Source organism: Felis catus, chromosome B4, assembly GCF_018350175.1.
Source record: "Felis catus isolate Fca126 chromosome B4, F.catus_Fca126_mat1.0, whole genome shotgun sequence".
Lineage (NCBI taxonomy): Eukaryota > Metazoa > Chordata > Mammalia > Carnivora > Felidae > Felis > Felis catus.
In genome coordinates, this window is record NC_058374.1 from 32632627 (window position 1) to 32644833 (window position 12207).

A 12207-nucleotide genomic window follows, 5' to 3' on the forward strand; every position below is an offset into this window, starting at 1 on the left:
TAGGATATGTGTGGACCCTTAAACAGTTGCGTTGTGCATATTTGCACTTCTGCAACAGTTTTCTAATTATGTAGAAGAGCAAGCTCAAACGAAACAGGAAAGAAACTTGAATTTCTTACATTCTGAGGCAAATGTATATTCTTACATTTTAAGACCTACATTGGATGAACATCCACCCTACTTACCCCCAATATTCTGGAATGTGCTTGTTTCCCACCCCACCCTGCCCCAAAAAGTACAGCCTGGACTATATATGCCGTTGCATTTAAGAAATTAAGTAACAGAAAAATATTAGTTGGAAAATAAACCTCTGTTTCTTTCGTGGCTGCAGCAGTAAGTAAACCCTGTGCTTGTTTGGTGTGCAGAAGCCTCCTGAGGGAGCAAGGGGCCCCTGCATGGCCCTCAGTGCTATCAGGGAACCCCTCTACGTCAGATGATGCCAAGCCTAAAGGATTATAGTTCTGCATTTTGCCTCACAGCCAGAACTTTAATGAGAAAAAGTACTTCCCATTGTAGAGTCAGTACACTGAGCCATAATAAAGCTGAGATTTGACCTGGTAGTAAAGTACATTATGAATGTAATTATTTTGTGGTGACACCACGCATGACTTACAATAGAGCAAAATTTGACCTCAGTGTTGGCATTTGCCCAGTTTTTGTTCTTGAGATCCAATGTTGGTTTATTTTCTGCTTTCATAAATTAATGATTTTGTCTGCTTCTGTTTTTAATTCCATGGTTGTTTGCTTTTTCTTCTCATCTTTTAGTCTTTCAGAACTTATAGTCTTTCCCTGCTATAAAAATTGATCCTGCCAAAAGCTGTTCAGTCTCCCCTTTTTTTTCCCCCATGGAATATTAGTTTGTTACTACCTTGAGATCAGAGATGAGGGGTCTTTGTTTTGTTTGTTTTCTTCTTTTGTCATTGTGTCTGAAGCCTGTGGTAGTATTGGAAGGGCTGGTGGAGTTCTGTGTCGCAGCCCTGTTCTTGGCTGTGAGTGCTTCTGTGCTCTTGGATAAGTGCCCTGAGTTTATAGGGACTTGGGAATTGTACGGAATGTCCTTGTATCCACTCTGTATTGGCTGTGACTTGGGTAATGATACTTTCTTGACCCAGTGAGGAAACTATCACACTCTGCCTTCATGATTTTGTCAGACTATCTGCACACCGTGAGTGTTCAGGTGGTGGCAGGTGGTGGCAGTGGCCACCTGTCTCTATGTCCAGTGCTCCTGTGCTCTTCCTACACATGTTTGCACGCATTAGGCCTTCAGTTAGTTCTTAATAAAGGAATAATGGTGCAAATTTCATTTCTCTGTGCTTTGAGAATCTAACCTTCTCAATCAAGGTCATGGTTTGCTCTCCTTAGGATTAAAAAAAAATAAGGGAACTTTCATTTTTATATCATTTTTTTCCCAAACTTTTCCAACTTTTTTCCCCTGCTAATATTACCTCATATTTTTTAATGCTTTATTTATTTTTTTTTTACCCTTAACAAAACCCTAAGAAGGTCAGTTTTGTCCAGCCACTGAAAATGGGAAGTTAAAGCACAGAGATTAAGGAAGTGTTATTAAGTGACTTCATAATATTCATTGAGCATGTCCATGTGCTAATAAGCATTCCACATATTGTCCTGGTAGAGCCCTCACAGTACCACAATGAGGGGTGGGTTCTGCTCCCCGTATTTCACAGATGAAGACATTGAAGCATATGGTGACCTTATAACTTATTGCCCAAACTGGGACTCTACTGAATGTGAAAGGGGGTGCTTTTATTGGTTACTCAGGGACAACAAGGGCAAACTAGGACTGTCCCCAGCGAGTCATCATCCTACGTAACCAACTTGCCCAAGTTTACACAGCCAGTCAGTGGCAGAGCTACATCCTGAACTCTAGGCTTTCAAACTCCAACAATAATCTTGCTTCACCTGTCCTGGAGTGTCTCATCCACCTCAAGCTAATTCCTAGCAGGACTGCAGGAGAGCCAGGACTTTGGCCCCTTTCTGCCAACCACTGCTATACCACAGTATGTCCTGAACATGTTATTATTTCACTGTCCAGTGCCATGAGCCCTTGCCATGAGCTCCTGTTTGCCAAGTTGTTAATAAATGGCACTCTCCTTTCTGCTCTTGGTAGGAACGCATGGACTTTGGAGTCAGATGTGGCTCTAAATGTGGCTTTGAATTCTGGTATCTTAGATTTGACCTTGGAAACATGACTTAATTTCTCTGACCTCCTTTGATTTATCTGTAAAATGAGAATTCTGCCTGTCTTGCTAGGGGTTTGTGAGCTGTAAATGAATACATGTAAAGTATCCAGAATACTGTTGGCTTTTATTTCATGGCCATTAAATAAAAGTTGTTGTTACTGTCATCATTTAATTATGCCTAAGTGTAGTGTACATGCAAGGAAGAAGTGAGTGGTGACCTGGGAAGATGAAGAGATGATAAATGTCCTCTTCCTGCAGTGGAGAACCTCTGAATCATTTAAGCAAGGAGGTGACATGATCTGATTTGCTTTGTAAAAAGATCACAGTAGCATCAGAGGAATACTGGTTTGGAGAGAAATGAACCTAGAGGCAGGATGGTTTTTGCAGTAATAAAGGTGAGAAATAATGGAAGCCATTCATACGCCGGTTAGTGGCTGGAAAGATGTAGAGGAAAATTCTTTTGAAATATAGTTTGGAAGTAGAATCAATAGTACTTTTTGCAAGGAGACCAAAGGAAAGGCAAAATATTCCTGAATATTTTGTAGATTTCTGGTTTTAAGTCATCATAATTGAATGGAAGAAGAGATTAATTTGCCATTTGAGGTGCCTACGAGGAACATTTATGTGGAAAGCTCAGGAGAGAGGCTGGGCCAGAGAGGAGAGATTTGGGGCTCAAAGGAGAGCAGGAGGAAGTTGAACTAACAGGAATAGAGCAGGAACCCCTTGGGGGGAAAGAACACTCAAGACAGTCACCTTCCACTGAATTGAGAGAAGCTGAGTCCACAAAAGGGGACTGAGTAGCCAGAAGGATAAAAGGAGGCTAGGAGGGAGCTAGGGATGGAAAGTACTCTTTGTGGTAGAGCTTGGAGCTCTTTGTGAATGGGTATTGTGTGCGGAGTGTGAGCCAACTTTTAGAAAATTTGAAGAAGCTGAGTCATTCACTAGCCCCAGCCTGGAGGGTGTTAGGTCTTTCACTGGAGGTGAGTGAGGCGGTACTATAGGTTCATTTTCCAGGGAAGAAGAAGCAGTAAGGTGAGTGGGTGTTTGCCTGATGGCCTCTCAGTTTTCTGAGATGCGTGCTGCCTGCGGACAGGAGCTCAGGGTGAGGCAGCAGACAGAGGATCTGAGAAGGTGGTGAGGGGGGTTGAAATAGTTGGGAGAAGAATTTCTGGTCGTTGTGGAGGGTCCAGTGGAGGTCTTATCTCTGGACCCCATTTCTCTTTGTCCTGCACTTAGATTGTGTGTGTGTGCACGTGCACGTGTGTGTATATATCTTTGTATCTGACAGACATCTGATTGGAGTTACAGAAAAGGATAATCTCATTATTTGGCACACATGATAACTCTTCAATAAAATCCTCTTAAATATACAGTCCAGCAATTGTGTGTTAGTGGATCTTGGTAGAAGTAATAGGTTATTTTATACTGTGGGCATGGTGTGAATAGGTGGACTAGATGTTCTTCTTTCCATTCTAAACTTTTATTCTGCATATTTAGTACTTAATTTGTAAAATACACACTATTTCAAGGACAGTAACTTTTATTTCTCAAAATACTTTGAACAGTAGTTTAAAACTTATTTCCTTAAAATCCATAATCGGCTTCTTGCTAATTGGACTGTTCTCTGCTCCCCTTCCAAGCAGTTTATGGTTGGCATTATAATATCTGATCTCTCACCAAGACAGCTGTCATTCTTGGTACTGTCTTTCTAAGGCAGCTAACTATAATGCTATGCCCTTCCTTCTGCAGTAAAACACTGTCTTTGTCATTTTCTTCTATATACTTCTAGTATTCTAATATGTTAACAGACATTAGCATAAAAAGCATTCCTATCGCTTTCTTTGACATGTTTAATGTACTTTTTATTTAACGAGTACTATGTGCTGGCCCTGCTCTAAGCACTTTACAAATACTAACTCATCTACTCCTCATAATGACCTGTAAGGTAACGTCTGTTATCTTCATCTCTGTTTTACAGACAGGGACAAGGAGGCACAGAGAGGGAGGCTAAGCAACTTGCCTGGCTCACAGAGTTAGTATGGCCATGTCAGGGTCACACCTGGGGTTGTGACCCTAGCACCTACCTGTCCTTTCACCTGCTGCTCTCCGGTGCACCATGGCCGTAGGATTTATGAGGCAGGACTAGAACCTAAGGGGAAGAGTTTATATGTGCCAAACATACACGTCTACAAGCATACTGACTTTTTAGAATCATGGGACAAATAAATTAATGTTAACTTTATATTATGTAATACTAAGACTGCACTCTGTGCTTTTGAAAAATATTTAACAAATTAGAACACAGTTTTCTGTGAATGTCCGTGGGGCTCTGATGCTTCAGAGGCATTGCAGAGGTCAAACTGTCCGTGTTGCAGGACACACACAGTAGTGGTGCTGCATGTCAGAAGGTGCTGGTGCCCGGGCTGGTCTCTTCCCTCTACTACACAGAACAGTTCAAAACAGAAACCAAAGCAGGAAAGCAACCCCAGAGTCAAGAGCTTTTCTTCTACAGGCTTCTAATTATTTCAGCTTTTTAGTGACGTGAATTTCAGATCCAGAGAAGTTTGCATTTTCTGAATCTTGTAGTCCTGACATTCAACAAGTGACTTAACACCCAAATGATATTTTAGAGTGATGAGGCACCCTGCAACTAAAAATCTTTATAACTTAATACCTAGGATTTATTTTCAATTTGGAAATTGTGATGTAGTTTGAACGCTTGGTTGATGTTCCCCTGGCAAATTGAGGACTTTGGCACACCAACCCTGAGTGCTAGGAGGCTGTGCCCTGTAGTGCTGGTCTCGAGTTAACCCTGACTGTTAGGGACTGTGTGTGCCCTGGGGTGTGCTTGCCCGTGGGCTCGTGGAAAGGGGTTTCTTAGACTATGAGGGAGATTGTGTTCACCTGAGTGCATCTCTCATCTCCTCTCATTGACTCTGATGCTCATGCAATTCCCCTCACATTTTAATCTTGTGAAATTTATGTCAGAGGGAATAGTTGAAACTACTCAAAAAATAAGTGAGTTATTGTCCTTTTGCTTCATGTTTGGAATTATACCTAAAGTTACCCTGTTATCTCTGAAAATTCATTAATACATCAATTAATTACTGAATTTTGGTGTTAAACATAGTATCTGTTTGTGGTAGATTTTGCACCCATGAGGAAAATTTCACAAGACCGTAAATAGCTATATTACGTTCTGAGTTTTTAGTGTGTCTTGTGTGACTTAAATATGATTGCTATAAGAGCTTAAGAAGAGAAAAAGAATTTTTAGTGCCTTTCGATTGTCTTAATGAGAATGTTGTTATTGTTGGATGTGAAAATGCCATTTTAAAATTGACATTCTAATTGTAACTTGATCTTTGCAAGTTTTCTTTGTGCCCTTTCCTTACACAGGCACAGAACAGTGTGAACTTAACAAGGAAAGCCCAAGAACTGAATTTCCTGACTTTGGTTATTTCCTTCTGACCCACATGCTATTTATATAAAACCAGTGCTAGGGAGGCTTATAATGTTTCAGTAGTGCGGTGCCCTCTAGCTGTGATTGAGGGAACTGGATACTTCAAATAGTGACGATTACCATTTATAGTTTAGAGGGGAGATTCTATTTATATCATCGTTTTTGTATTTCTTAGGCTATTGCATATTTTCATAATTTTATTGCAAAGAAAACCTTATTAAGTAAGAAGTAAATTTTAAAGTGTGGAATAGAGCATTTGGTTTCTGATTACCTTTAAGGCTTCCTTGTAAAGTGTGGTAACTGAGGACTTTGTTGCAGTTCGGCAGTTGAGGCAGACAATTTTATTATCCCTGAGGGATTATTTGTATTGGTTGCTGGAAATGCCACTTGGACTGTCAACATAGCATCAGGCAAATGGGAACTTGTTTGGGTGATTTGATTTTTTTGTTCCCCTTACTTGCTTTTGAACAAGAATTATCTGGAGTAATGTCTACTAATCATATTGCCAAAAATCTACCTAGTATTCAATTAGATGTCATCAGTATATGATTTAAATTCTGTTTTCTTTACTAATACCTTTCAGAAGTAGTTCTCAGTTCTGAAGTTCTTCGAAGAGCTCATATTTTATACATTTGTGAAAGAATCAGTCATAAGACTGAATAGGAACCACCTGAAGGTCATCAATTGGTTGTATTTTCCAAAGTATCAGAAACCGTCCCCTTTAAAATATCTTTTGCCCCTAAAAAAAGAATACTTTATTCTTTATAACTTCATTTCCTGATATTCAAGCAGATTAACCAGAAGATCTAAATTTGCATTGGTTGCATTTTCCATGGCCTCCAAATCAGCTGTACCTCAAGAATAGAGAAAATGGGTACAATTGTTTCTTGCTTTGATCTTGATGCATAAAACTGGGATGTTGCCTTAATTAGAGGCTTTCACTGATGTAAAGATTAGTGTGTTTCTTTTTTTACACAGCCAGGGCAGGTGATTTTTATGGACTCTGTAACACACTCTTTGATGCTTGATTGCAAGAGAATACTGTACTCCCACTGAAGGCGGCTAACAGTGCTTTTGGTGACTTTTACATGTGGAAGAACAAGGAGTTTCATTGTAGAAAGAAAGAATTTTTGTACTGTTCTTGCTGGTAGTATTAATGTTTCTTGCTAAGACATTTTTTTTTCTGTGGTCTGCTATCAAGTTTAAGGTGATGATGTTTCTTGGAAGAATTTTGAGCTCCATTTAATTTTCCTTCTTTGTTGCCATTGTTTTCTAGCATCCTCCAGGACAAATAGCGAGGAAATACAGCTCCTGCTCCACTATTTTCCTAGATGATAGCACAGTCAGTCAACCAAACCTCAAGTATACAATTAAATGGTGGGTATACACAGTTTTGCTTAACTGAATGCTTTTTTCTACTTAACCTGATAGCTAACTGGTTGGTTGTGGGGTCTGAGAGTGGTAAGATTGGGTTGGAGAAAGCCATTGACTATTGAGGAAATCTGTTTAAAAAGTAACTTGGGTAGTTAAAAAGTGGGGTGGTTAAAAAGTGGGGTGTTCAAAATATTTGTGCACATTACCATTTACATAAAAGAGCAAATTTAAAAATTATTTCAAATATAGGTGAAAGCATGTATTTGATTTATGTGTATACCTCCTACCTTCCCACTTTTTATTAAAGCCATCCTGGAGTAACTCTGCTAATATTTTACCTTTGAAATAAAGCGGGGCTTCTGTAGTCCCCTTTAAGACTTGAGGCTACAGTAGAAAGCAGGCCTGATAGTGAAAGTGTATTTGCCCAGAGTCGAGAGATCTGAGTTCTGATATTGAGTCTCTCACCAACAGGGAGGGTTTAGTAAAACCCTTCTCTTTGTAGCCTTGTTTTAAAGTGGGGTTTAAGGGAGGAAGGGGAGTCTTTGGATAAAATCCTTTCCCTTTTGGGGTTCAGTTTCCTAATTTTAAAATGGAAGATAAGAGGAAAGGAACACTTTTTTCTTTTATGTTTCCATTAGCATTATGATAATCAAGACCTTTGACAGAGGTCACAGAAAACCTGATGTGCTGAGGTCTGTGGTCATCAGTTCAACTGCCAAAAACCTGGGATATTTTATTTCTATGTGTGCTTCAGAAATTACACATTTAACAACAGTCCAGTTTAGTATATGATGTAATAATACTTCCTAAATAAGAAGTATTATTTCAGTGGCTTACATTTTCAGACTTAGAAACCCTACTCTGAGTGTGATCAATGTGTGACAATAAATCACAGCCTCAGTCAGGCAGTGTTGGAGTGGAGTCAGGCATCCACTCCAGCTGGGAGGGAGAGGTGGAAGATAGAACCACTTCAAGGCAAGCTGCCTTCTCTCCTGAAAGGTTGCATGTTTTCTAAGTTCTAAGTAGAAATGTAGCTTCTTCCCTTATTACCTTGGCTTTTAAGGGCCTGATAAATGACAAGTGGGCATAAACTCACAGTCCATGATTGTAGCTGGGAAGAGGTATGCATGTCAGAGCTCCACAGTATATGGCCTTCACTAAGCCACTTGTGCCACGGCTTACTGCCAGGACATAGGAAGTACAGTATCTCTTGGAAGTATTTTCTGGAGTGAATCACTAGTGGTTGTGGAGAGGAGTGGAAAGCCCTGAAGATCTGTGTACCATGTGGCTCTTGGCATCTGCACAAGTTCCAGAGAGCCCAGAACAGAAGCTGCTAACTTCTCTTTAATCCTGGGATCCTCTTCGACAGGAAGGGAGGCCAGGTGGAGCAGAGGGCACCTTTACTTTCAGGGCCAACAAGAGCTCTTGGAATTTACAAATGGATCCGACTCAGTTGCTCAACACTTTACCCTTGGGTAACTTAAAATTGCCACTGGTTGTGACATAGACAGTTAGGAGCCTAGTGGGAAAACTGGGTAGCACTTTGATATGTCAGTGTCACCCAAGTTACAAATGTGCTGCTGTGCAAATCAGTGGTTCCAACCCCTGGTTACATCCTGGAGTCACCTGGGAGCTGAAAAACATGTTGACATCAGCAGTTTAATGTCTCGCCATACAGTTCTGGTATCTGGATTTTTAATACCCTCCCTAGGAGATTGTAGTAGGCACCCAAGGTTGAGAACTCCTGATGTAAGTAGACAGTTCCTCTCCTGTCCCCCCACCAAAGTTCCTTGAAACTTCTAAATTATAGACTAATAAATGGAGGAAAAAGAGCTGAAAAGCTGGCCCAGTTAAATAGTGGACTGTTGAAACAAAACATTCAGTGTGAATACTATGACTTCCCTGATCCAAATGACATTTCCTTTGCACTAGCTAAATGTGAAAGTTCTTCAGTCAGTAGTTCATTTATTTTAAAAAGTGCCCCCCCTTTTTTTCAAAGTTTGTATTTTGGGGGCGCCTGGGTGTCTCAGTCGGTTAGGCGTCCGACTTCGGCTGAGGTCATGATCTCACGGTCCGTGAGTTTGAGCCCTGCATCGGGCTCTATGCTGACAGCTGAGAGCCTGGAGCCTGTTTTGGATTCTGTGTCTCCCTCTCTCTCTGACCCTCCCCTGTTCATGCTCTGTCTCTCTCTGTCTCAAAAATAAATAAACGTTAAAAAAAAAATTAAAAAAAAAAAAAACAAAGTTTGTATTTTGGACCTCAGAGCAGGGTGGTCCCTAACTGAAGTAGGACGATCAGAATCTTCCCTGTAAATGCCTCCATCTCACTCTTGGCTGGGTTATAATCAAGGAGGTAAAAAGTAAAAAAAAATATTTCAGGGTGTTAGCAGGCCTGGGTGAGCTCCAGCCAGGGTCTTTGAAGGTGTAAGGAGAAAGGGATACTCAGAAGGGAGTAGCAGGGTAGAAAGAAGCAGGTAGTAGCAGGGTAGAAAGAAGCTAAATCTGAATGCCCTCCTGTTCTAAAATTGTGCCTTAAACTTATCCTGCACCTATCAAAATGAAACCCCTATTTTCCCTTTCCTGCTTTTTCTGCTTTACCTAAATCCAAGGCCTCTTCTTGGTCCCTTCCCCCCAGACATTAAAAATACCAAAACCATTAATACAGTTGAGCTTCATTATGGACACGGTGAGTATCTTTGGGCTGAACTTCCTTCTTGAAAACCAAGTATGACCTTGTTTCTTTGAGAAAATCCTTTGAATTCTAAACATCGATTTCTAACCTAAGTTTTAAGAGAAACCCCTTCTTCAAGTTGTGGGCTGCCAAAATGAACACATGTATTTACAAATTCTAGTTGAGGAGTGCATGGAGGGGTGAGTGCTGTTCTGAATGGAAAGTTGAAGTGTAAAAGTGGGAGCATTCTGTGCTCATTCTTTTCATAGGCACGATTTCTGTTTTGACAATTTGAATTTTCCCATCTTTCCCCTAAATGCCAACAGCTGTGGTATTGAATTTAGAGTTTGCTAGCCATCCCCCCCCCCCACCCCCTCCGACACACACACCTCTGCAGCTGACCTCTGTCTCCCCTCCCGCCCCCCAGCCAGAATCCCCTACGGGGGGCATAGGTATGGTGATTAAAGGAAAGGGTGGGGAGCAGGTGGGAGCTCCTCAGCGCTGGCAGAACCCACCACCTCTTGGTCTTCAAAGGTTTTAGGCTTGTCACGTGCTTTGCTGTATTAGCTCTAGGCTCCTACAAGTACAGGGCCAACAGTCACAAATCTGTTTTGCTTTCTTGGTCAAGAAAATAGTATTTCTTTATTCCAAGCTATGTGGCAAAAGCAGTTGAGCAAACCCTTTGATCCAAATGTACTTCTGGTTTGGGTCTAGCCCATCTTTGGTGAGACCTCACCATTTTCTGAGTATGTATCAGAACTGAGTAGGTCTCTGAAGCCTAAAGTGTGGGACTGATGCAGTTTTCCACTGACTGCCCTTTGCCCCCAGCAATCACTTCTTCCAAGATGACTGACTAAACTGGCCTATAGACCTGTACTGTATGTGAATTCTGAGCTTGGTTTTCTTAATTTTGGGGATATAACCTCAAGTGGAATTTGTCCTACAGTGTGGCTCTATTTTTCATGGAGGCGTAAGGTCATGATAATGTCCAGTCTTGCAGTCAGCTCAGGAGATTTGGAAGATAGTGACCTTGGGGCCCTGAAGATTTTAACTCAGTTTGCAGAAGCAAATTATGAGATGCTTGAGATGAAATTATTGATAGGGGAGTAACCATGATAATAATGTCTTTTGTTTTGGATTTTTGTATTTGAAATAATCCTTTTGTATATTTCATTTGGTTATTATAACATCTCTGTGACGTAGGTTGAATTGTCCTAATTTTATAGATGAGGAAATGTAGGCTCTGAGAGATGAATGAACTGTAATAAATGAAGGATCCAGGTTTTATACTCAGCTTATTCTGACTTAGTCCGGGGATATTTTTCCTATGTCACACTCCACACAGAGGAGGCAAGAACCATTATCTTTTGCAAGCAATCAAAGTGACTAAACTAGTCACTGCACCAAACCCAATCATATGAAACGTCAATCTAAATCTGACATTAGATTAGAAAGCAGTCACACAGTATGACTGTTAAACAAATTAAATGATAATTTCATCCTTTTCCCTAGAGGCAACGTGTTAGAACTAAAGGGCACAAAACCATTATACTAGTCAGAAATCCTGGTATCCAGTATCTGAACCTGAATTTTTCTCATTTGTGAAATAGAGTCAATAACATCTGCTGCTTTTCATATCAATGTTAATGTATGCTGTTAATGTATGCTTGAAAACAGTATTATTACTATTATTATTATTATTATTATTATTATTTGATTCTGAAGTCCTTTCACCCAAGTTACAATTCCTTCATCAGCTTAGATGCTCTTGAATATATTAGGAGAAAGAATATATTGCCATTTGCTCATGAGGACTTTTAACATTTATCTGAATAATGTTTTTCAAAAATCATTTTGAAGGAATAGGTCTGGAGAGACATTTGGAAGACTAGAGATTTCTTGTCTATTGTCATAGGAAGTCATAGGTAAGCCACTGAGCTATTTGGAATCCAACGCTGAGTCAGCTGTGTTTAGGACTGAGCCCTCTACCTCCGTGTCGTGCCTGGATGGCAGTTTCTGTGCTCCAAGTACCCAGAACACAATCTGATGCAGTCAGTTAGTGATATTCTTAGAAGCTTAAAAAATAAATTTTGGTCTCCTCAATAAATTTTAAAGTAAAACAAAAAGTAGTGGAATGATCTTGACAGCTTACAAAAAAGGAAATTAAAAAAAAAAGTGGCCAGTTAACATGAATAACCCCACCAACTTCATAGGTGATCAGAGAAACCCAAATTGAAAACAAGTACACTTTACGTTGGAGAACATTTTTTCAGAATATTCAAGGTGAGTGTCAGCAAGTGTAAGGTTAAAACAGACACTGATGGGGAAGTACACTGGTACATTTTTTTTTTCTGCAAAAATACTTGTCAGTTTATGTGGAGAGCCTTCAATTATTAACGACTTTAGATTGAGTAATTCACATTACAGAATGTTTTCTTATGGAAATAATATAGTCATAGGTTGCACAAACACTTGTCTCTGAAAATATCAGCATGGTGTTAA

General features: G+C 40.1%; 1 protein-coding gene across 6 annotated transcripts in view; it reads left to right on the forward strand.

Annotated features, from left to right (window-relative positions):
- The window catches only part of CCNY (cyclin Y), a 317495-nt gene that overhangs the window by 266550 nt on the left and 38738 nt on the right, over positions 1–12207 (forward strand). For all 6 annotated transcript variants that reach the window (XM_019834206.3, XM_045061122.1, XM_019834207.3 and 3 more), the window contains one exon: positions 6938–7038. In XM_019834206.3, coding sequence (XP_019689765.1) covers positions 6938–7038 — 101 coding nt within the window. The remainder of the gene's footprint in view (positions 1–6937; positions 7039–12207) is intronic.